This window comes from Nelumbo lutea, chromosome 2 (genome assembly GCF_056320005.1).
Source record: "Nelumbo lutea isolate HS-2025 chromosome 2, American lotus-T2T, whole genome shotgun sequence".
Classification (NCBI taxonomy): Eukaryota; Viridiplantae; Streptophyta; class Magnoliopsida; order Proteales; family Nelumbonaceae; genus Nelumbo; species Nelumbo lutea.
This window is the reverse complement of record NC_142685.1, coordinates 30,412,373-30,436,549: the sequence shown is the minus strand read 5'-3', so window position 1 is coordinate 30,436,549 and position 24,177 is coordinate 30,412,373. Positions and strand designations below refer to the sequence as shown.

Below are 24,177 nucleotides of genomic sequence, written 5' to 3'. Positions count from 1 at the left end.
AACTTTGAATGTGTCTGGATTCTGGGGTCTGGGCTATCCCCACCCATAATAAGCCACTTAGCCGATGCTTCAAAAATCAAGAAGACCTAAGGTTCAAAGTATCGATATTTATCGGTTCGTATTGATTGATACGTATTGTGATGATGATTTATCGATATGTCCCTTTAAGGGTTATATCGAATCAGTCACTAATTAAGAGGATAAGCAGGCCTTAAATTGATCCCTCTAAATCGATTTAAAAAATAAATAACTAAAACTTAAAAAAAATGATCCGACACAGGCTGATATACCAGGCGTATCGACCCATGTCGATATTTAGAACCTTAAAAAGAACTACTGATGAATGATTCCCTTCTCTAAATTGTTGGTTAGGGTTTTGTAAGAATTAGTTTTATATTAATGTTAAAGAGAAACAGTTAACATACTAACAGAGCCACCTCTCGGCTGATTCACTGACGAAAGACTCCCAGATAAAACATGCCAATAGTGAGAGCAACTAGAAGAGTTCCCAGAATAACCAAAATTAAATTACTATAGGTGGAAGAAAAACTTTCTACGGAATTCAATTAAATTTATAGCGAAATCAGAGAATCTTTGGTGGTTCACTGGTCTAGCAGGTGGTATCCATCTACTGGTGGGTCCCAATGCTCAAAACATGGGACAGGTGTCAAGTTCATTGCACTTGAGTGTCAGACAGAAAGAAAAGATTCAAATGGCTTATAGGGAATCACACAGTTGGGTTCATGCCTTGTTGGTATTACCAACAATGGCCAACATAGAAAATCTTGCTTTGGGCAAACATCCAGATCAAATTTGAATTGCTGACTTCAATGCCACAGCTCACTCTGGTTTAGAACCAGAGCTAACCCACCTCGTTTTCCTTGTTTCAGCTTTCAACAGCCCATATCCATAAACAGGTATATGGATACCTAGGGATGACCACCCACCATTTATGAAATCAATACCAATGTTCCTCTGTATCGAAAACTTCTTATAATATTATATTTATAAGAGTCCATTTGGTTTGTAGTTGGAATCAGAATCGATACATTTTAGAATCACAATAACTTATTCCCTTAAATTCTTTGGTTTAGATGAGAATTTTCGAACTGAAATTCATTAAAATAAGATTTTCTTCTCAAGGGAAGGAAAATGAATAGCCATTTCCTCAAATGGGAAAATATCGTTCTTCTAAAAATGAGAATAGGATTCTAATTCCATCCAACCAAAATTTAACCTAATCAACTCAATAAGATTTACAACCCTGCCTGTTTGTCACTTGTAGGGATAATGTGGCCAATTCAAATTTCAAAGCATACATCATATAGAGCTTCCTCTGGATTTTCATGTTCACTCCCTTCTTCCCACATCTATTCCCCACGAATGTCAGCTATTCAATGTTTTCTCCGAAGTAAAAATTTATTCATAATGAAGGGCTATCTCCTTTTGGGCTGAAATTTGCCCAATAAAAAGAAGACAATGAAGGGAACATGGGGGCCCGTTTTGCGCCCACAGGCCGCAGCCATTATTCCCGCGCCGTCTTATCAAAGCCACTGACCGGCAAAAAGTTACTGGCATGTATAACAGAGATAGACCTTTTTTTAGGAGATAGATTATAGATAGTTTGATCTCACAAAATAACCAGGTAAAGGGCCCACAATAAGGCGCTGTACTTTTTGTAATATAGAAAGAGGAGGATCCAACAATGGACAACTGTTAGTTGGGCCCTAAACTAGGAGCCCACCTAACGAAAAAATCATTGTGAAAGCCCATCTTGGCAAACATTGTCACAAGTAGGCCGGCCCAATAAATCGAAAGACATAGCACGAAGGCGGACCAAATCCTCCAAGTGGATTTGATTTGGTTAACAGTTCAACTAGAATAACAGTGATTTGGTTTTAAGAATTTGAAAAATAAGTTAAATAACAAAAATTGAAAAATGAAAATGAAGGAATAACAAGAAATTAAAAACTATATGAAAAAATTATAGTACAAAAAGAATATAAATTGTAGAGATACCTTAAGATGCGTTTGGAAACAATGCAAATGGAGTGTAAATCTTGGTTCAGGGTAAATTTGCATTCTTGTTCGGTTTTGCATATGTTTGACAACAGTACATTTATGCATTAATAAATGACAGAAAACATATTTTTGAATGCAATTTTACATTGATAATAAGATATAAAAGTACATCAATAAATAAATTTGCATTCAAGTGGACTTTTGATAAAAAAAAAAAGACATGTTTTGTTGGAACTTGTGTTTGCATTCATTATAATTAAAAGTCTGTTTGAAAAGATGATAAATTTGTAAGTACAAAACAAACCCAGTTTTACAATTTATATATTTGTATTTACACTTATTTACATTATTTCCAAACATAGCCTTAATAGCTTTTAATATAAAAAAATATTTTAGAGGAAGGCCTTTATCCATGTAATGGAATACATGCCTCGGAGAGAAAGAGATGGGTTAATGAGACACAGCAACAAAAAAATCCCAATAGTGGCAGCTCCATTAGCAACTTGTTGGAATGAGGAATTTTGATTTAACAGTAGATATGGACTTTGCCTGTCTCGTTGCCGTAAAAGAAAATTATTAGGCATTAGAATACAGAAAGTATTAACTTGTCGATGCCTTCGACGGCCGGCTCGGGCTTGGATTTTATCAAAATTTTAATGGGTCCAGATTGAAGCCCGAGACCAAGATAATGTAAAGTTGAATGTACAGCTTGGTCCATAGACAGTCTACTCAGAATCGAGAATGCCCTAAAATGTAAGCATATGCCGCTGAGTACATGGTAATTTTATTTTATAGTTTACCAAAAAAAAGTAGGTTTTATATAATTGTTGACTCAGGAAGAAACAATAAGAGGATAAACAAATAAGGTCACTAAGAAAACAGACGAACTAAACAAATACATCAAACACCAAACCAATCTAACAACCACCTTCACTAATAATGGAAAACGATTCACAGCTATCTTTTTCAAGATCTGCAATCCAGTCCGGATCTCCAAACAATCACATTTTTCTGTTCCTACTAACTCAATGACGTTGTGACAGCTATCTCAACTTCTGTGTGACATCAATATTATCATTATTATGTGCAACAATTTGTATGTGAGACATCTCTATTAGGGCTGTTAAAGAATCTGGTCTGGGCCGGAATCAGCTAGAATCAGAACTGATCTGACATGAAATTTTGAGTGTAATTTTTGGACCCGGAATTGAATTGATCAATTTTCAGGATAATTGGGTCTGACCCTATTATAATATATAGATATATAATATCAGGTTGGGTTTGAACCAATTCGGCACTGGGCGAAACTGATTCCAAACCGATAGTAATCTGGATGCTATATCAGGACCCAGAACCAACCCGTTGGTTTTAGCTCCTGGAACCAGAACTGGTCCAATTGATTTGGGTTCATCAGGTCAGACCCAACCCATTGACAGCCCTAATCTCCACCCTTCTATCATCTTCATCACTTCTCTATTCTCATGTTTTTGTTCATAGTTCATAACAGAAATTGGGATCAAATGCTGCCTGCACCTGAATTTGGGGGTGGTTATGGATTTGGGGATGGACTACGCCCGTTGTGTAGCCCTTAAAGCAAAATAAAAATTATAACAGAAATCCTCATCTTATTTCAATCACCGTCTCTATCTCTCTCAGCTGCAAATAAGTTGGATCAGGTCTAACTCAAATCCGTGGATTCGGATACTTCCCTTGATCCTTATAGATCGGATTGGATAGGAAAAAATGGTTCATTTAGTTAATAAATCAAATTCGAATATACTCTTATCCAATCCGATCTGACCCATTAGTTATGGAATATTATATGTTATATTATATATATTATTTATATTATATCGTAAATTTTTTTATTACAATTATAATTGAATGGATATCCAATAAGATATTTGAATTCAAGTTTGAACATGAAAATCCAATGAATCCTTATTGGATTCGGACCGGCTGAATTAGACAAAGTGATTCTTCACAATAGCTGCTAAAGGATCTTTTTTTTCTGCTTTGTTTGGAATTATTGCCTCTGTTATTGCAGCAAATCCAAACTGGGCCTCTAAGGGGCGTTCATTTTTTATGGATTTTGAGAGGGGGGAAAGTAGGTCAATAGAATCCTTGACCAAGAAACCTATATTTTTTTTTTCAGATTTATGTGGGGACCAAGAAAAATTTATTTTCTTAGATATATCCTTCTCCGACGTAGGGGTGCTTAATCAAACCGTGGGCCTAATTTTGAAACTGAACTGGTATGATTGGTTTCTGAAAAACTGGTAACCGAAACTAAATCAAAGCCGATCAGTTAACCGGTTGACCTGTTTGGTTAATTGTTGGTTCAGTTCGTCGAACTTTTGGTTTTTTAAATTTACAATATATATTACAAAAAAATGTATAAATATATAATAGAAAACTAGAAATATATAAAATATTATATTTTAAATAATAAATAATATATTATATATATTTATATATATAATGTATATTTATTAATTTATAATATAAGAAAATAATATATATATATACATAAAATATATAGAAATATATGTATATCGATCGGTTCGGTTAACCATAGGTTTTCTATATTGGTTAGCTGAAACTGAACCTGTACTTCGGTTTTTTTTTAAAATACCAAACTGACCGATTCGATTAACTAATTTTTCGATTCAGTTTCAGTCGGATTTTTCGGTTCAATTCAGTTTTTTGGTTTTTCTTGCTCACCCCTACTCTCAGGTGGGTAAATAACTTTTTTCACATGGAGAAAATTACAATAGACTTTTATGACTAAAATGCCCCTTTTTCTTGCTCACTCATCTATAAAAAAATGTCCCTTTTTAATAATGGACTTTTATAGCTAAAATGATTATTGATTTATTTATTTGAGAAATAAAATAAATTTACATACCTAGATAAATACATTTAGCATTTAGTGTTTCATAACGGATCCTATAGGTGTTTCCCCACAATGACTGCTGAACAGAGTATGAATTTGCTTCTGATTCGTTTGCAAGCATTGTTTCTGATATTTTTGCTTTGTAATGAATGGCAGGACAGAGCCCCTACCTCATCGTGACATTTAGCATACTCTTTACAAAGACCAAAAAGAAAAAAAAAAGGAAATGGGAAATGCTAGAGAGGGAGAGATGTCACACAAGCATGGAGCAGTTGTAATCATATGATTGGATTAATAGGAAAGGAGCATAATGTGATTAATAGGACATCTGGACTGTACTATCAGTCAATCTGGGGAAGAACCGAAGAAGACTATTGAGACCATTTGCTGCAACTTAAATAGGCCATGGAATTCAAGCATATTTCACAAAAAGGAAAAGGGAATTCCCAAGTAATATCCAATATGGGAGAGCATATTAAGGATACAAAATCAATTTTAGCATCATCACACCAGTGAGAACAATTTATAATATGTTGAGTTTGGAAGGAGTATAAATGCAAATATATAGAATGCAAAATCTTATATTTTGTATATATTTACGTTATATATATTTGCATTTATACTCTTTCTAAATTGAGCCAGATTGATTGGGTAGGGGCAACACGAACATACCCCCATTATCACAAATTATCATGTACACTCTCCCCCTGGGGAGATGTTAGGCAGGCACCCCTCTCAATAGGGGTGGAGCCATGGGAGTCATGGCGTAGGCTATGACCTATAGACCTTCCTAATCACCTATCGACCCAATCCAGGTGAATATGTTTTTCTCTTTTCCTTTGCCTCTACGTATACTTCCCTCTCACTTGATGTGGGACTAGAAATGAAAGAATACCTTGGGAAATAAGAGAAACAGAAAATTGAGGGAATATTCTTCAAAGATTATGTGCAACTCGTAAGGAATTTCTCTCAACTTTCTAATCTTTCCTATTGTCTTAATCCAAACTACAACCTATGATAGTTAAAATTTGAAGAAAAAAATGTTAAGTTAATAAAGTTTCTTGTCGTGCTTCTATAATTTAAAATGCGTTTCATACAATTTATTGGAATGATAGGCTAGTTATTTGCTTTTTCTTTTTTCCTTTTTGCTGTTAAGTTTGACAAGCTTGAAAACGTTGTAGCTTCAAAACTCGTCTTTGAAAGAATTCCAAGCACCGGCTGGTTTCTCAACGGTAGTTAAGATATATGTGTTTTTCACTAGTGAATGGGAGATGTCTGGAATAAGATAATCGGATCTAGTTCTTTATAATTTATTTTGAAGCCAAGTTCTTTGTTTTTGCAGCTATCTGATTGAAGGCAATTTGATTTTATTCTTCTAGACATTGACAGTGCAAAAATTAAAAATTAAAAAAATAATAATTATTTATTGCAATTCATTCTATGTTTGTGGGTGGTATTTATTAGGAATGGCAAGCGGGTGGGGCGGGGATGCCGCGCCCATCCACGTCCCCGCCAACGGAGACAAGGACTTTTTCCATTCCCTTTTTCACTGGGATTTTCACTCTTCACCATTTTTTATAATGTCAATTTCACTTTATTCTTTATTCATATTTCATTCTAAAAATATAAAAAAAAAGTAGTTATAATTTATAATCTTAACAAAATTTAGAAATATTAACACAAAATTATTAATTAGTTCATAAGAAAAAAATAAATACTCAATAACCCGTTTCAAATTGGGTTAGGGTTAGAATTGAGGGTTCAATAGCTCAGGTTGGGTTAGAGTTGTTCTCAATCCAACCTAATCTGGCCCAACTTGGCCATTAGGTACGTATGGGTTTGATGTGGTCTGGGTCAGGTAAACCCGATCCAGAACTGATCAGGAAACAATTAGACCCTAGTATGTCTCCATTAAATGGTCTCAAAACTAACCTTATTATTAATCGGGCTTATTGGAGAGTGGTGACGACCCAAATTTGACAATCGAGCATGCATGAGAACATGCATACATATATACAACTGTAGCACATCAGGCATTCATTTCATGTGCAAATATGGTAAATCGGTTTAGGTCAGTCATACCGATCCGAACAATTACTTGGTTCCTTCTTTTGTCGGTATATTATGAATGGACTCAAGTTAGATAAGCTACTATTCCAACGCCAATCAATCAAGCTCACTACTAAGTTGGTCAAAAGAAGTTGCTTCACCCCCTAAGTTTACATTTCGTCCAAGCCAAAAGTTTACGTCTCTCTTAACTTTGTTTGTCCAAATTACTCTCTATATGATCCTACCCTCTTTAGTTTAGAGTCTCTTTGACAGAAGGAGACACAGAGAGAGAGAGGAAATGGCCAGTGGTGCTGTAGGAGGACTGGTTCGATGCGTCTTTGAAGGGTGTATTTCCATGTACAACATGGAGATCGAGCGAAGGCCATACCACCAGAACTGCAGCTGCGCCCTGCATAAATCAATGTCCAGAGGTGGATGCTCCGGTGGGTGTTCTCCCTTCAGGAATGTTTCCTTCCCCGTTAAACGGTCATGGGGCGAGTCGTCGTCCTTGTCCCTGGGGGATATCCAGTTCCAGTGTTCGTCGCAGCCTGCTTCATCTGCTGCTGTTTTGGAAGGAGCTGAGAAGAGCCCACTGGGGTTCTGTTGTGTGAAGAGAGTGATCCGTGGAAATCCTACTCCTAAGTAATTAATGATTTATTAGTTTTCACTTTTGGTTGTAGAATTATCAGGGCTGCAAATGATATATATATATATATATATATATATATATGTTTGTCCAAGGTTGAATTGGAACCCAACCGCAGAAAGGAGATGCAAATTCGATCACTCGATAATTGATCGATCCAAATCCAATAGCAAACATTTGAATATATGATCTTGTTTGAATGTTGTATGTTCACTATATTCTCTTTTTAGTTCATTTCATTGATAACATATGTCAATTACCATTCTCTGATAATTTTCAGTTTAATTGATGTGAGTCCAATCTAGGAGGAACAAACAAATTTGGCTTCAATGTTAAGGATCAAGTTTGGATCAATATCTGCTCTGATACGACCCATTTGCAGCCCTGTAGCAAACACGCATTGCTGACTCCTCAAAAGAAAATGTTCAAAACATGTTAAACATGTTTGCTGTTTGATATCTTATTACACAGAAACGATTTCTCTTGCCTGTATGGTTCAGTCAAAAGTGTCTTGCCCACAAACTTTAAAGAAATGATTTCTTTTCCCTGTATGAAGTTCTTGAGGAATTGAACCGGTTTCCGTTTTAAAGGGATGTTTGCTCAACCATTCCACTGGGTCTCGGGTCAAATGGTCCAGCTATCCAGTTCAACCATTCCACTTGCTTAATTAAAAAATTTAAATTAAAAAAGGAAATCATTTTAGATTATCTTTTAAATCTTTTATTTTTCTTTTGTACAAAAACGGGCTTGCACTAACAGAGACCCTGGGATTTATATAAATAGTATTGGGGAATCTATGAATTATTTTAAAGATTTTATATAAGACTGGAAATCTCAGGCTCCTGACCTGATGCATGGTGTGCCTTCTTTTGTATATAAGGCCCTGTTTGTTGAGCTCACATCGTCTGCATCGTGGTTGCAGACCACCATGTCATTTAACATAATGGAACAGTGGAAAGGAATATTTAACAGCCGTTTTGACTGAAATGAATAATTTATTATTTTGTTAAAATTAGAATACCCTCCAAACCTTTTTATCATTATTAGATTCCCCTCTTTCTTTCTCTGATTCTAGCTTGCCACGTGTCACCTTTGTGACCACCTTATCACCTTGGCCACGTCGGCATTACATCATCGGATAAGTGTGACTAAGACAGGAGAGTATTGTATGGATAAGGATAAGAGACTGTTACTCTGCTTGAGACTTCTGGCATCCATGCTGTTGCTCTGCTCAAACCAGTACTATTCTCCCAACCGTTTGGCCCAATCACCCATTCTCTTCACTAACTTGAGTGTCAGAATACCCACCCGGGGAATAACTCCTTTAGCTTTTGACCACTTTCTTGATTTCAGATCTTAGAGTGAAGCTTTGTCCTTCCACCTCGATTCCACCTAGTTGGCAAGATTATCTAATTGTGATATTGGTTCAAGAAACACCTTGGATTGAGCAGCATCAGATTAAACCCCAATATATAAGAAATTAATAAAAATAAATTAATATATAAACACACAAAATGAATATTTTAATTTAATAATATCTATTTTGTAATTATAATCTTAAAAAAATAAAAAATGTAAAAATATTTTATAACACCATGTACAAAATTTATTGACGATTAAACGAGGCGAGCCTCCAAATGCACCTTGTCGCCTAGCCCTTTGCCTTTACAACTATATCCTGGTATTGGATTAATATAAGAACGCTACCTATATTACCCGTCTACCCATAACCACAAGACACTAAAGTGTGACAGCCAAGGCTCTTATGCTTTCACTTTCCCACATTAAAAAGGGAAAAAAGAAGAAGGAAAACAACAAAAAAACGAAAGGCTCGCATAGGGAATTTTGTTTTCCTTCCATTTATATCTAACCAATTTACAATTGGCAAAATAACAAAATTTTAAAGAGATGAAAGAAATTGTCTAGTTGAAAACAAGAATACATAGCAAAATATTATTTTTTGCTAATAATGTATTTCCAAAAAAACATTTTTGGTCTCCTGTCGGCCAGGCAGGAATGCAACTTGGATTTGGTTGGTTTGAAAATTTGTTAATGGGCCCGAATCCTAACCCGATCCTATTGTTGTTGATGTTCTGAACCCGACGGATTAACCTTAACCCCTCTGACTATCCGGACAAGGCTAGCTAAAAAGCCTAAAATTGCAGGTTAACACCTTGCAAATGAATGGAGCCATGTCATATCAACCATAGGGATGTCAGTGGGTCAGGTTGTTTGGTAAGTGTAGCCCCACACTTATCAGACCCGGCCTATCAGACTATGGTCTGGTTCGGATTGAGGCAAACCCATTGACATTGCTGCATTAAAATATTTGCAAATATGAGTTCAGTTGAGCATGGATATACTACGTATTTCTTTATTTTTGGTAATCAGGAGATATGACAGAGTCGGGTTTGGATACAGATAGGTTTTCCTATCAGATATCCTAATTAAGCCAACCCATTTGACATCCCTAATCACCCAAAATATAATTTCTTTGTAAGCATTAGAAACTAGAAGGAGCAGGTTTCACGGGTATGATAGATATTAGATACGGGTAGTTAGGTTTCCCATCTACCCATTTCCGTGATCTCTAAGACGCTAGTACTGTGTGAAGAACAGCAAAATCATAACTCACCCACCAAAATCTTTATCAACTATTCACACGCAACCCTTCATTCCCCACCAGAACTTGCTTTTTAGAGTTAGAAGGGCAAGCCGCATTACCACCACGCTTGCAGTATCTGGATTACAGAAAGAGGTCAAGAGACTGACCCATATTAAGCTGGGAGCCCCATTCTTCACAATTGATCTCTCTTAGACCAAGCATTAATTCACTAGATTTCTTTTGAAGCCTATCTATGTGAATTCCTTACAAGGTTTTTATTTAGTTCCTCATAGAAGCTATCAGGGTACCCATTTTTAACCCAATTGGGTCATTGACCTGATCAACTGCATAATTTTTCTTAGTTCTGGTCTTCTGGGTTAGTTCACAGTCTCACACAGGTCTTGCTCTTGCTGCCTTAGTTGTTCATCAACCCCTTAGAAACGGATCTCTTCCACTGCCCAGTCTTGGGATCTAAACTTAAAAAGTTTCCACAATTCTTGGTTCAACTATTGAGCACTCAAAGCTGAAGTTCTCAATTTTTAGCATTTGCTATTAATATTAGCAATAGCTGGAGTCTAACTGTCTAACCACACACCACCAGTAACTTGGTCAAATCAGAGATTTCTTTGGGGCAAACAATGAGTGACTTGTGAACTTATAACAACTCTGTATCTCTGTCTCTGTCTGTCTGTCTGTCTGTCTGTCTGTCCATCTGTTGGTTCCAAAGAATCTTACAAATATAAAAGTGGGTGAGGCCAGATTTTCAGGTAGGCTAGTCGGTGAGGCTCATCTGTTGGTTCCAAAGGCCAAATTCGCTTGAGCCTTGTGAGGAACCAGCTGAGTTACTCCACTTTTCTTCTCTTTGTCCGTCCATGTTTCACGCACCGACAACGAACCAGCACTGAATATAAAACCAGGAACAGGTGCAGACTACACAGGCGGCCTTCAAAGAAGACAAGACAAAGACCCAATTGGGAGATTGAGGTTTGAGACAGAATGACCAGCGCCAGCGGAGCTGCCAATGGATTGCTCCAGACCATCTTCTCAGGCTGCATAGCTGAGTGCAACACAGAGATCGAAAGGCGGCCTTACCATCGCAACTGTGGCTGCGCGCTGCACAAGTCTAGACGTGAGTGCTCCAAGGGGTTGTCCTGGAGTGGGACGGTATCCTACCCCATCAGACGGGCTTGGAGCGAGAGTTGCTTGGCCCTTGTAGCTGCTTCTAACCAGTCTTCTCCCTCTCCCACTTCACCTGCTAATGTACCTTCAAGGAAGGAGGGGACTCACTCAGGATTTCGTAAAGATAGCAGAGTTGAATGGGAGGCTCGATTTGCTGGATAGGAGCTTACTTTTGTTTTTTGTTTTTGCTTTATAGATTCGTTTCAGTCATTTTTTAAAAGCTAGACCACCAAACTACCCAAGTTTTCTTCTCTGGTATTATTTTCTTAGTTTCCTTTTTGGTTTTTGAGTCCTTCTTTATCCCTTGTCAACACAGAACGAGATGTTTAACTTGAGATTATCTTGCTGATTTTTCTAATATACAGATCATCTCCAATGAATTTCTCTCTTTTTTGGGTTTTATCAGAAGAAAAGCTAAAACATCTCACCAAAGACCCATTTTCATTATTGATCAATCTCAAATAGGAAATGGTAACAAGCCTATTTTATTTATCAAACACCATGAAAGAAGAATTAAGAGATTAGGCCAAAAAAGGCTGGAGACATCCGAAAGGCATATGTCCCTCCCTCTTTGGATGAGTTTAACAATGGTTTCTGTACCATGGGTGTAGCCATACGCTACATCCTCAAATCAAAACAGGCCACTTTGCCTAGTGTGCACATGGGAGAGTTTGCTAACATTGTGATAAGGGCAGGGTGACCTGTTTTTGATTGGGGATCCAGCCTAAGGTTACACTTATGGTGCAGCCAAATTGAACCCAAGTAAGTGGGAGCTACCTCCACTAATTTTGTTGAAGTTTGCATCTTGGTGTTCATCTATCTTTGTGTTTGAACACATTCACATTGTGTTGTTGCATATTTGCATAACATTTGAGCATAATCAACAATGCAACGCCCTCCTAATTCTGCAATGTTTTTGTCATAAAATATAATATATATATATATATATATAAATATATGTATACCGGTCAGTTTAATTAACCAAAACTGAACCGGTATTTTTTATTTTTTATTTTTAAATATTGAACCAAAACCAAACCGACCAATTTGATTAACCAAATTTTTTATTTGGTTTCGATTGGTTTTCTTGGTTTATTCGGTTTTTCGGTTTTATTTCTCACCCTAATCATAGGGGGCCTAGTTATAGACATGCCAATTGCCCTTTTCATTGAGCGTAGAATATTGCTATTGCATTGGCCATTTTGTATAAATGCCAGTGTCTGTTCGATTTGTAGTTATGCTCATGTTTCATCTGATTCACATGAATACAACCCAAATTCTGTATGCTATTGTTGATTCTGTAACCAACAATCTAAAATTCCATAACAAAATGAGAATATATCATTTTCATTAAAAAAAAAAGGTTTATGGTTGTAGAACCATACTGGCGGTGATCATTTTCAACCTAGTCCAGCTCAAAAATTCTAGGCTTGGGCCTAGGTTTTGAAATAAGGCCCTGTTTGCAATTTATTTATATAATACATATGTAGGTTTAATTTATTTATATTATAAATAATATGTATTATATTATTTATATTATAAAATGACAAATCTAATATATTATATGTAATATTTTATATTTATCTAAATTATAACTTATATTTTATGTATTTAATGACTTAGGCCCAAAGACCAGTCCAGCACAACCTGGGCCTGGGCTTATATTTTTAGGATTGGGTCCAATTGGGTTGGGCCCAGGCCCAAGCTATAGACCTTAACCATAAGTACTAAGCCCACCTAGACCCAATCCAGCCCATGATCACCCCTAAACAACAATACCCTTTTTTCATAACCATGAACCAAGCGCTACCATAGTTGATGCCAAACTTTTTGAAAAGCTAGGAAAGTCTCAGTAATTCTGAAAAAAAATATATATATACAAGTTAAATTACAGTATGAATGATAAATTACCTGATTGCCTTTAAAGCAAAAATTGAAACTAGGACCTAGGTGGCTTTTATGTTGGTTATTATGAAAATTCTAACACATAAATGGCTCAAAATTGATTTATTTATGCTACCACTTTAAGATAAAATCTTGGTTAAATTTGATACATCACTTGGATGGACGAGATTAATATATTGCTTTGGCCAGTTAGATGGCTTTGACTTTTGAACTGATTTTATACATTAGTTGGATGGTCTTGGCTAGTTTAAATCTTGGTATCACTTCAATAGCTTAAGCTGCTAATTTCTTCGCCATGTAAGCAGTGTACCAAGATTTCAATTAACCTTTATTAATTAAAGTATCAAAATTTCTAAAATATAAATATCTATACCAATTTTATAATATACAAAACTTGTCATTATTGCAAATTGATGAAATATCACCCCATATATACATCCGAAACACCAAACAATTTTCTTTCGAATCATTGTTGACCTTTTGGCCCAGAAATCATTCAGGTTATCGATTCTGTTTCACCCTTAATTTGTTATTTGACCAAAAAAAATCATTGATTTCATCAGTGGCCTGTTGATGCAGGCGGTAGAATTGTTAATTCTTTTGACCCATATAATGGTTTTAACCATTTTTTTTTTAATTTGAAATGGGTCATTCGTTCAAACTGGATGATCAAATAGCTGATAATGGTTATGGGCTAGACAAGTTTGTATCGAAAACGTGAGCCACATCATTTTATTTGGTTTTGCATCGAGCTAAAATTGATCCCAATTTTTTTGTTTGGTAATGGGCTACACAACAGGGATAGCCCTCCCCTAAAATCCCTAGATTCCCAATCAATTGAATGTGGGATTCGATCTCATGTGTCACTTTTACAAGCAGATAGAAACTTTACGATTAGGCTATTTAACATTGCAATCGATCCCCATCATAGCCCAACTATTATCTACAATTAGCGGCCAACTATGCAATGTATGGGATTTGTTAAGCAAAAACTAAATCAAGATTTAAAAAACCAACCCAGAAATGGAACCGTTATGGCCACTGATTTTTAGGTTGATGGTTCAACCATCTGGTTTGAGCAGATGGCATTTTCCAATGAAAAAAAGAAAAATACTTAAATTGAAAATGGCCAAAGCCGTTGAATGGGAATAGGTCAACGGTTCAACCGCCTAAGTCAATGGGTCACTGATCAATTCAATGGCTTTTGGCTAGGGACTGGGTTTGGGGTAAAACATAACCGATTGCCTAGACGGTTCCCAGGTCGAACGGTCTACCATATGGGTCCATGTTAGCTCAAAAAGACTAAGCTAAACAGTAGAAACACATAAGAGTATACAATTATTTTATATTTTTAACTTTTTAAATAATGAAAATTTATTTATATTTTATATACTACTTTTAAATTTTTTTATAATATAAAAATAACAATAATTAATTTCAGCTAGGGGTGCTCATAAAATTGATGAAACCGACCAAATTTCTAGTATTTCCGATCAACTTTGGTTCAACAATTTCCCAACCCAACCAACTTGGATCAGTTTTGCTTTCACCCATTTGTAAACCAACCAAAATCGAACAAATGGGAAGGTGGAAAATTTATCATATTTCTTAGTCTAAAATATTTTATATCATCAGTTTAATTTTTAATAATGCCACTATTTTTTTAATTTTAATTAATTTATTTTTTAAGTTCAAATCATTTGAACCGATCAACCAAACCAAAAATTGACCCAAATCGATATGACCCGAGTTGCCAATTTTCACTAATGGTAAGTCAATTTCGTGTAACCAACTCCCCATCCTGACTTGATTGATTTGGTTGGCCAAACAATCTACAATCAAACCGAACAAACTCATGTATATTCCTAATTTTAGCTAAATTAATAGTCCAATCTCTAATAATTAACAATAGTTTAATCTTCAATAATTATTGAAAATACACAATTATGAAAAATATATTGATAATGAAAATATAATAAATAAATCATAAAAATATAATAATTACAAAAAATGCAATAAATACTAAAATATATTAAAATAGTCAATAAATAGTGTAATCTCAAATAATAGTTTAATTTTTAATAAACATTAATCATAAATTATAACAAAAATACAATAAGTACAATAATTAAATTTAAAAAGTTAAATAACAGTAGTTTAATCTCCAATAATTATTGACTATTTTTGTTAAATAACAAAACAAAATTAGATTTGTACATAATTATTGAAAATATATTTATCACAAAAAATAATAAATAATTATAGAAATACAATAACTATTAATTTTAGTGTATATAAATGTATAATAAAGATAGATTAAGATTTTAAAATTATTATTAATAAATATTACTTTTTTTTAAGTTATTTTCTAGAATTATTAATTGATATATGTGAAATTATATATTTAAATAATATCATTATTTTAAATTTTAAAATATTAGTTATTTATTGAATTTAGTAATCCATATAATTATAATTTATGCTATTATTACATAATTTATATTGTTAGTATATAATTTTGTGATGAATTTTGTAAAAATTTAAAATTATTAATAATATGAATATTATTCAAACTTTGTTTATATAGATATCGATAAAAGCGAAAATTCCCGATTAATACCCTATACTTTGGACCTAGTGCCACTTTGGTCCCCAAACTTTAAAATTCGATAATTCAATACCCAAACTTTTAAAACGTGACAATCCAGTACCTGTCGTTGGCTAGCTGTTAACCAGCCGTTAAGTGGCATTTGAAAAAGACATAGATGCCCTTCAAGTGTTATTTAATTTTTTTTATCAACCATCTAAATGTTGAGAAAAATTTAATAGTCCCAAATCTTTGGCTTTTCCATTCAAGAATGTTGGGGTCACGTGTGAGTGGGCATTCTGGTGATCCCAACTTTCTTGAATAGAAGAAGCAAGGATTTAAGACTGTTAATTTTTTGTCAATGTTTGGATGGTTGATAAATTAGATGACACTCAAAGGGCGTTAGTGACTTTTCCAAATGCCACTTAACGGCTGGTTAATAGCTAGTTAACAATGGGTAATAGATTGTCATGTTTTGAAAGTTCGGGCATTGAATTGTCGCTTTTTAAAGTTCAGGGACCAAAGTGGCATTAGACCCAAAGTACAGTTTACTAATCGGGAATTTTCTCTAGATAAAAGTGGGAGAGAGGATAAATAAGAATTAGAAATAATTTATGAGAAAATGGGGGAGGTAGTTCAAGAGAAATTTTAAGAGAGGAGGTTACTTAGGTTATTGGGGATGTGTGTGGGGGAGAGAGAGAGATAGAGAGATTTTATGCAATTTTTTATGAGGAAGGAGAGCATCTCATTGGTTGTTTTGAAAATGACATGGAATAAAAAATAAAAGATTCAAAAAAAGAGAAAATTTAAGAATTATATATATATAGTGTTGAACTCAAAAGTTGTCTTATCATGCTAAGGGCCGGTTTGGGAGGATTAGAGCTTTGATTGAATTGCTTTTATGGAGCCACATTGAAGAAGCTTAAAAGGGAAAACCTCCCCTAAACCTCACAAATCAAGAGGATCGCTCTAGTCACATAACTGGGTTTTTCTCTACTCTCTATACTAGTGAAGGCAACTAACTTCAAGAAGAGCTTCTTAGTCAAATCAAAAATAAAATTTCAGACGAGCAAGCAAAGGCCTTAGAAGTTCCAATCACAAAGGATGGAATTCTTAAAGCTCTTAAGCAAATAGCACCCTCAAAAGCTCCCGACTCTGATGGGCTACCAATTATCTTCTTCCAAAAGTGTTGGAGTATTGTGGGGCAGAGTGTCATGGAGGCAATGGAAGAATTCTTTGACACTGGAAAAATGAATAAAGATCTAAATATCACATTCATTGCTCTAATTCCAAAAATTGACCACCTAGAGAGTATTACTCAGTTTAGACCGATAAGTTAATTGCTAAAGTTTCTAACAAGTTGAAAGGGGTGAATGATGTTTTGGTAATTCAAATGCAGAGTGTTTTCATTTCGGGGAGATCCGTTTCAAACATTATTCTAATAGTTCATGAATGCTTGCATACAATGAAATCCACCAATGGAAAACAGAGGTATACGACTCTTAAACTTGACATGATGAAGGCTTATGATAGAGTGGAATGGGACTTTCTTGACAAAATCTTGGAAAAGTGGGTTTTGGTCTAAGATGGAGAACATGGATGCTTCAATGTGTATCCACAGTCACCTATAGAATCATTGTAAAGCTCTCCAGGCAGCATGATAACTCCTACAAGGGTCTTTGTCAAGGAGACCCACTTTCTCCGTACTTGTTCTTATTGATCTCTAAAACTTTCTTTGTTGTTATCTTTTCTAGTCTAGAAGAAAAGAATTTTAGGAATCAAAGTTTGCAAAAATGCGCCCATAGTTACTCACCTTTTATTTTTCGATGACAGTTATGTCTTTGCAAAAACAAATTTCAAGAAGCAGAGGAAATTCTGAGAATTCTAAATAACTATGAGAAAGCTACAGGTCAAAAAGTGAACTTCCAAAAGTCTGATTTTTTTTTTCCTGTAAGAACACTCCATTGAGATTTCAAAGATTAATTGCTAGGAGCATGGGAGTGAAAAAGGTGGATAAGCCTAGCATTTATCTAGGGCTTCCAGGAGAACCACAAAGATCAAAGAACAAATCATTTGAGCTCATCATTGAAAGAACTGATCATAAAATGCAAGGTTGGAAGGAGAAATTCCTAGCCCAAGCAAGAAAATAAATTCTTATAAAGTTAGTAATTTTTGCTTTACCTATCTACACAATGTCTTATAAAGTCAGTAATTTTTGCTTTACCTGTCTACACAATGTCTTGTTTCTTAGTTCCCAATAGTGTTTGTAAAACCATTTCAAAACTTCAGAAGCAGTTCTGGTGGGGGGGTGCTTCAAACCTTCAAAGGAAGATAAATTGGCTTAAATGGACAATCATTTGTAGGAATAAGGAGAGTGGCTTAGGCTTTAGGGACCCACACATTTTCAACCAAGCTTTATTAGCAAAACAGACCTGGAGGATTCTAACTAATCCTACAAACTTACTTGCTCAAATTTACAAAGCTTGTTACTTTGTGTTTCTAAGAGCCAACTTGCCCAACTTGGGGATGGAGAAGTGTGTGTGTTGGTATAAAGGTTCTAAAGGAAGGTTGTGCCTGTAAGATAGTTAGTGGAGAGGAAATGGACATTTGAAAGGATCCTTGGCTTCCCGACCTGCCCAACTTTAAAATTCCCTATGACAAGCTGGTGGATTGTCCAGTAAGAAAAGTTTTAGAGTTGATTAACCATAGGGATTGGTCTTGGAATTCCGGTCTCCTTATATGCCTTTTCCCTCCAAATATTGCCAATGAAATCTAAAAAATCTATATCCCATTCTCCTCCAAGGAGGATAAATGGTGTTGGGTTCATGATAGGAAATTGATATTTTCAGTGAAATCCGCCTATAGATCTGAGAAGGCCAAGATGGATGGGTGTTCTGCTAGCTCTTTGAATCATACTAATAATCAAAGTAACTATTAGGAGGTCCTTTGGTGCCTTGAGCTTCCATCTAAGATAAAAATGTTTTTTCTGGAAAGCTTTACATAACAATCTTTCAATGTTGGAATGACTTGTTAACAGAGGGTTTGTTGTTGATAGTACTTGCCCTAGCTGTGGTAAGGAGGTAGAGTCAATACCCCATGCTCTCTTGTACTTTGAAGATATTAGACCAATTTGGTATGTATCTTCTTTGATCCTGATGCCTGATTCTAGGTCCCTCCAATCTCTTGGTGACTGGCTTGGTGTCTGGACTAGCAGGTTTGTAAGAGAGAAAACTGAAGTAAAAAACATCTGCTCATATTTTGTAGTTGTTTTTTGGTGCATCTGGTTAAGAAGAAATAAAATATTTTTTTTGAAAATCAAGTCAGTAATGGTCAAGATGTTCTCTCTCATGTTCACAGGACTCTGATAAATTCAAGAAACCTGGATTTGAGAGCACCCTAAATCAGCGGTTAGCTACCCGGCCCCACTGAGGGAGGGAACTCCATCAAACTAATTTTATTCAACTTTGGACTGATGGCAGTTTTTTGAAGAACAACTATGCTGGCTATGGTATTTTCATCTCAAATGGCAGAGGAGAATTTGTAGCAGCTCAAGCCACAACCGATGTTCCAAGATATGCAATTTTCTCAGAAGTTTCTACGGTTCTATTAGGCCTTAGACTAGCAAACAGTTTGGGACTTTGGTCTATTACTGTTAATAGTGATAGCTTGACCCTTTTGACAGCTCTTCAGTCTAATTCTAGACATTTTCTGAAGTGTGGTTTTTGGTTGATGATATTTTGCAAGAAGTGAAATCTTTTGATTCAGTAGGGTCAGAAAACTCAGTGACCCATCTTTTGGCTAGCATCATGATTCTGAAAGGGACTTGGATTGGTAATCCCCTAGTTTGGCTTGCTGATTTTTTGTCTTTGAACTGCAATAGTAACAAACACACCTCTTGTATAAACTCTGTTTCGGCTTATACTCTATTGAATGAATTTTCCCTTTACTGAAAAAAAAGCCTGATTTAATATTTTAAATCAATTAAATACTTGACCCGTACTAAGTATGTGTGTCAAACAAAATAGATCAAATTAATGGCATTATACATAGCTACTTATAAAGAAAAAGTATTCACCTAAAAATATGTAGGCCCATAATCTTTCTAATTTATTTATTTTTTTATTTTAAATGTGTGGGTTGCATATGTTTTTGGTATGAAATAGGTTATCAATTGTAAATTAAACGTTAAATAACAAACTTAGATATTCCAAATAAATGGTAAATTTCAAACAACATTGTAGTAGCTTTGTACTTAGTATAACGTGTCAAACAAAATTTATTAGAATATATGAATAAAAAATATCAAAATACTAACCTTGTAAGTACAGGGGTCATTCTTTAGTTTTTGAGTAAAGAGAGGTTTAAGGTTTTTTTGGTTACAAGTTTTAAGGGTATTTTAGTAATCAAATAGGTCATTTTATATAATGGCAAAATTGTTATTATAATATGTTTAAAACATGACATCAGTGGTTGTTGTTAGATTTCTATGGGTAAAGTAACAGAGGGGTCTATCAAGTTCCCTTGTTCCAAAAAATAAGGGGAGTGCATTGGTTTTTCTAGGGAAGTGTATGTGCAGATCAAAGTTTGAAGGGTTTAAGCTCTTTTTGAGAAAACTAAGCGACGTTCAAGGGATTTACTTTTTTTTTTGGGTAAAATACAAAAACCTCCATTAAAGTTTCTAACAATCATAAAAACCTTCCTTGTAGTTTCATTTTAACAAATGATTCCTTAAACTTTTGGTAAATTTGACAAAAACCTCCATTCCATCATTGACCTAGACAATAAAAGTTAGGCTGATGCTTCATTTTTTTCCAAATACCATTTTTACCATTTTGTAAATTATTTTACATACAAAATTACTAAAATAACCATATTTTGATAAAATTCCTGGATCCACCTATGTACGTCACACAAGGGAGAGGAAAATAGAAAAGGAAGCGAAAAGGGAGGAGCAAGCATTGGCAGGGGGATGAAAAGGGAGGAGATATATTATAAAAGCTCGTTTAAAGATGTCAGTTGAAGTAACCAAAAGTAATGTTTTATAAACCAACTCGAAAGCCAAACCATTTTTACCTCTAGGTATAAATATATATTTTAGCAATAAATAATGTATAAATATGTTTTAGATATGTTATATGAGTTATTTTATATTTAATTTATGTTTTTTAATTCAATTTTATTTTTTATTTATAAAAATATTAAAAATGACAATTTGAGGCCAAAAAAGATTTTTTTGCCAAAATAGCGGGATAAGGCATGAAGTTATGGCTTTCGAAAGTTACCCAAAATAAAAAAAACACCCCAATCGAACATCAGAGTGCAAAGTTATGGCCTCCGAAAATTTTGCATGCATTGAGTGTGCAACCCACAACTCGATCATTGGGTTAAATGGGTCAAAAATCGACCTAGCCAGGGCTAAACGGTTCTTGACCAAGTCAACGGTTTTTAACTGTTTGACGAATCTTGATTGAACCATAACTAGAATCCTGGCTGGGTGATGGTTCAAACGGTTCACCGGCCGGGTCAACAATGGGTTGAAAACATTGGCCAAAATTGCTTTTCTGGTTCTTTAGAGCGAAGATAGTTTTAGAAAGCGATATTTTTTTTTGTAGGAAGAACACAAATAGATAAGTGGTTTTATAACTACAAAGGAGCATATTCATTGGTCTGGATCCCAATCGTTAGTCTTGATAGAGGGCTTTGGGTAAACTCTACAAAAGGCCCGAACACTACTTAAACATGAGAACCTAGTGTAATCAACTTATCATTATCTACTGTTAATAAGCTACTTGCAAATACAAACTTCCCGCTGTTCTTCAAATGCTTAATCAGTCTTTTCCAGCTCTTCTTTTGCTTGTTGGAAGATTGCTTCCATGTCATTCGTTGACACTGGCTTGGGCCTATTGATCTGCCATTTTGTATTTCCAACTTTTGATCCAACAAAGTCACCAACTCCATCACATTGTCTGATGAAATCATGTATATCTCCTTGTTTAATACATACAACCAAGAAAGAGGGGCTTTGGCTTGACTAAGTAAGAGCCATTCTTTAACTTCCTTTTCACCTTGACTGAAGGAGAATATACCTTGAAATCAATGTCTAGAAAATTTACGGTGAGGGAGTGAGCTAATTTTTTTGCAGTCTCTTGATCACCATTAAGGACCCAATAGAGCAAGGTTGTCGAGGTTGAGCTCTTTAGTCCAAAAAGCATACCTCTTCTTGGGCTCCTTCAACAGCCTCTCCTCAACTTCTTCTCTCTAATTGGTGGATTTGCCCTGTTCCGCTTGTTCCTCAACTGCCTCCTCTCTCTTGTTGTCAACTGTCTATCGTTACTAGACTCGAGATTTGCAGATACCACAACACAACATTTTCTTCTGTGCATGCGAATGGAGGGAAGGGGAAACGACAGGGAGGGGAAAGAACACAATGAGCGAAAGGGATGACAAGACTCCATAGCAGAAGCCCTTGCTTCATTTTCAGTTGTAAAGAGTACAATGAAAACTTAAAAAAGATATGCACTTGATAGGCTTGGGAGGAGGCAATCTCTATGTGGAATTATAGAGAGTCTGTGTAGGACTTTGGGCCTATTCATTTGCTTTGAAATCTGACATCTGAAAGTGTAATAGTTACATTAAGAGGTATATTGGTATTGATGAACTTTTTTTTCCTCTGAGCTTTGAATGCAGAGAATGTTGTTATAAATTTTAAAATTTGAAAATGATCAAATATTCGTTTTGACATCATATATGAGAGTTTTTGTTTGTCTTTTTGAGGGTATTATTGGAAAGCAAAAAAGTTGTATAATTATACTTTAAGAAATAAGAGATAAGAGGAAACGAACAACCATTTTTTCTCTTAAAATTAAAACATTCATTTTAAGAGATAAGAGTTAAGAAGAAACGAACATGCCTTTCCTTGATGTCCCTCAAACAAATAGATTTTTGTTTTATTTTCACAAATATACACAATGATGCCGGACACCCTGAGGGGTAATTTTGTAAATTTATACATTTTCTATCCAGGTCAATGACGGAAGTAACGTTTTTATTGAGATTTTTAAAAGTTTAGGGAAAGCATTTGTTGAAATGAAATTATAGGATAAGTTTTTATGATTGTTAGAAATTTCAGGGGAGGTTTTGTATTTTTCCCTTGATTTTTGGCTTTCCTGATTTTTATGGTGGGATGTGTAGGTTAAACCCAGCCTCGCAGAGACAAATAACTGTTAATTCGTCAGTTGTTAAATACTGTCCGAATTTTCTTGCTCAACTCTACTCTCAACTCTACTTGTTCCATTTTCTTCCACTCTCACTGCATCACACGATCAAATGAACCGTACCTGAGAATACGACCAACCCTTTCCCCCATCCCATTGTCACCATTTTCCCGATCAACGGAAGCGGCGATGGAGCCTGATGTGAGCATCGAGAGCGGGTGCATGCTCCGAATTGCAGTCCTGCCGATCGGTACGGTCCCGCAGGCACAGTTGAGGGATTATGTGTCGATGCTGGTCCGCCACCGGAAGGTCGAACTCTCCGCCATTAGCTCCTTCTACACAGAGCACCAGAAGAGCCCCTTCGCAAACCAACCATGGGACACCGGCAGCCTCCGCTTCAAGTTCATGGTCGGTGGGTCCCCTCCTAGTCCCTGGGAGGATTTCCAGTCGAATCGTAAAATTCTGGCCGTCATTGGCCTCTGCCACTGCCCATCTTCGCCTGATCTCGACGTCGTCGCAGATCAGTTCTCTATGGTTTGCAAGAACTACACTTCGGCCGTCGTCCAGCGCTGCTTCGCATTTTCCCCTGGCGATGCTCAGGTGCATTTCAAATTTTAAGCTTCATTTCTTTCTTGGCAAACTATAGGTCTTAATTATGCAGTGATCACAGGTGAAAGCACATGAGTTACGAACTAATATAATTGAAGTTGTGGTTTTTGGTCTAAGTGAGAACATTTGAATGAGTAGAGCCGTGTTTTTAGATAAATTGGTCGAATTAAACTTCAAAATTTGATTTTTACTTTCAAATTTAGTAGAGCTGCATAAAGCTTGATCGTATTTGAGTTTTAGGATGATGGAATAACTCTGTCTTGTTTATGCAAGTGCCCACAATGAACTGAAGTAAGTTAGATTTCTTCCGGCAGTTTGAGTGGTGTATGGTGAAAACAATTCCACCTTAGGTAGGTACAGAATAAAAAAGCAGGTGCGATAAATTTAGAATTTGTTGCATTGTAAATGCATACAGATCGTCATGGCTGACAGTAAAATCCTTTTATTGTCAATAAAATGGTGGAA

General features: G+C 35.4%; 2 protein-coding genes across 2 annotated transcripts in view; both read left to right on the top strand.

The window, feature by feature from the left end:
* Positions 1-7,200: 7,200 nt before the first annotated feature.
* Positions 7,201-7,826, top strand: LOC148869569 (uncharacterized). The gene has a single exon (XM_088972136.1). It carries the CDS (start codon positions 7,266-7,268, stop codon positions 7,611-7,613), a length of 348 nt encoding a protein of 115 aa, XP_088828262.1. The 5' UTR covers positions 7,201-7,265; the 3' UTR covers positions 7,614-7,826.
* Positions 7,827-22,987: 15,161 nt separating this feature from the next.
* Positions 22,988-24,177, top strand: part of LOC148869568 (trafficking protein particle complex II-specific subunit 120 homolog) — a 61,620-nt gene continuing 60,430 nt past the window's right edge. Inside the window, exon 1 of the mRNA XM_088969197.1 lies at positions 22,988-23,703. Within this exon, the coding sequence (XP_088825323.1) occupies positions 23,293-23,703 (411 nt within the window). The 5' untranslated portion in view covers positions 22,988-23,292. The remainder of the gene's footprint in view (positions 23,704-24,177) is intronic.

Coding starts and splice junctions, on each gene's coding strand:
- LOC148869569 (XM_088972136.1), top strand. CDS start 7,266: ATGGCCAGTGGTGCTGTAGGAGGACTGGTTCGATGCGTCTTTGAAGGG.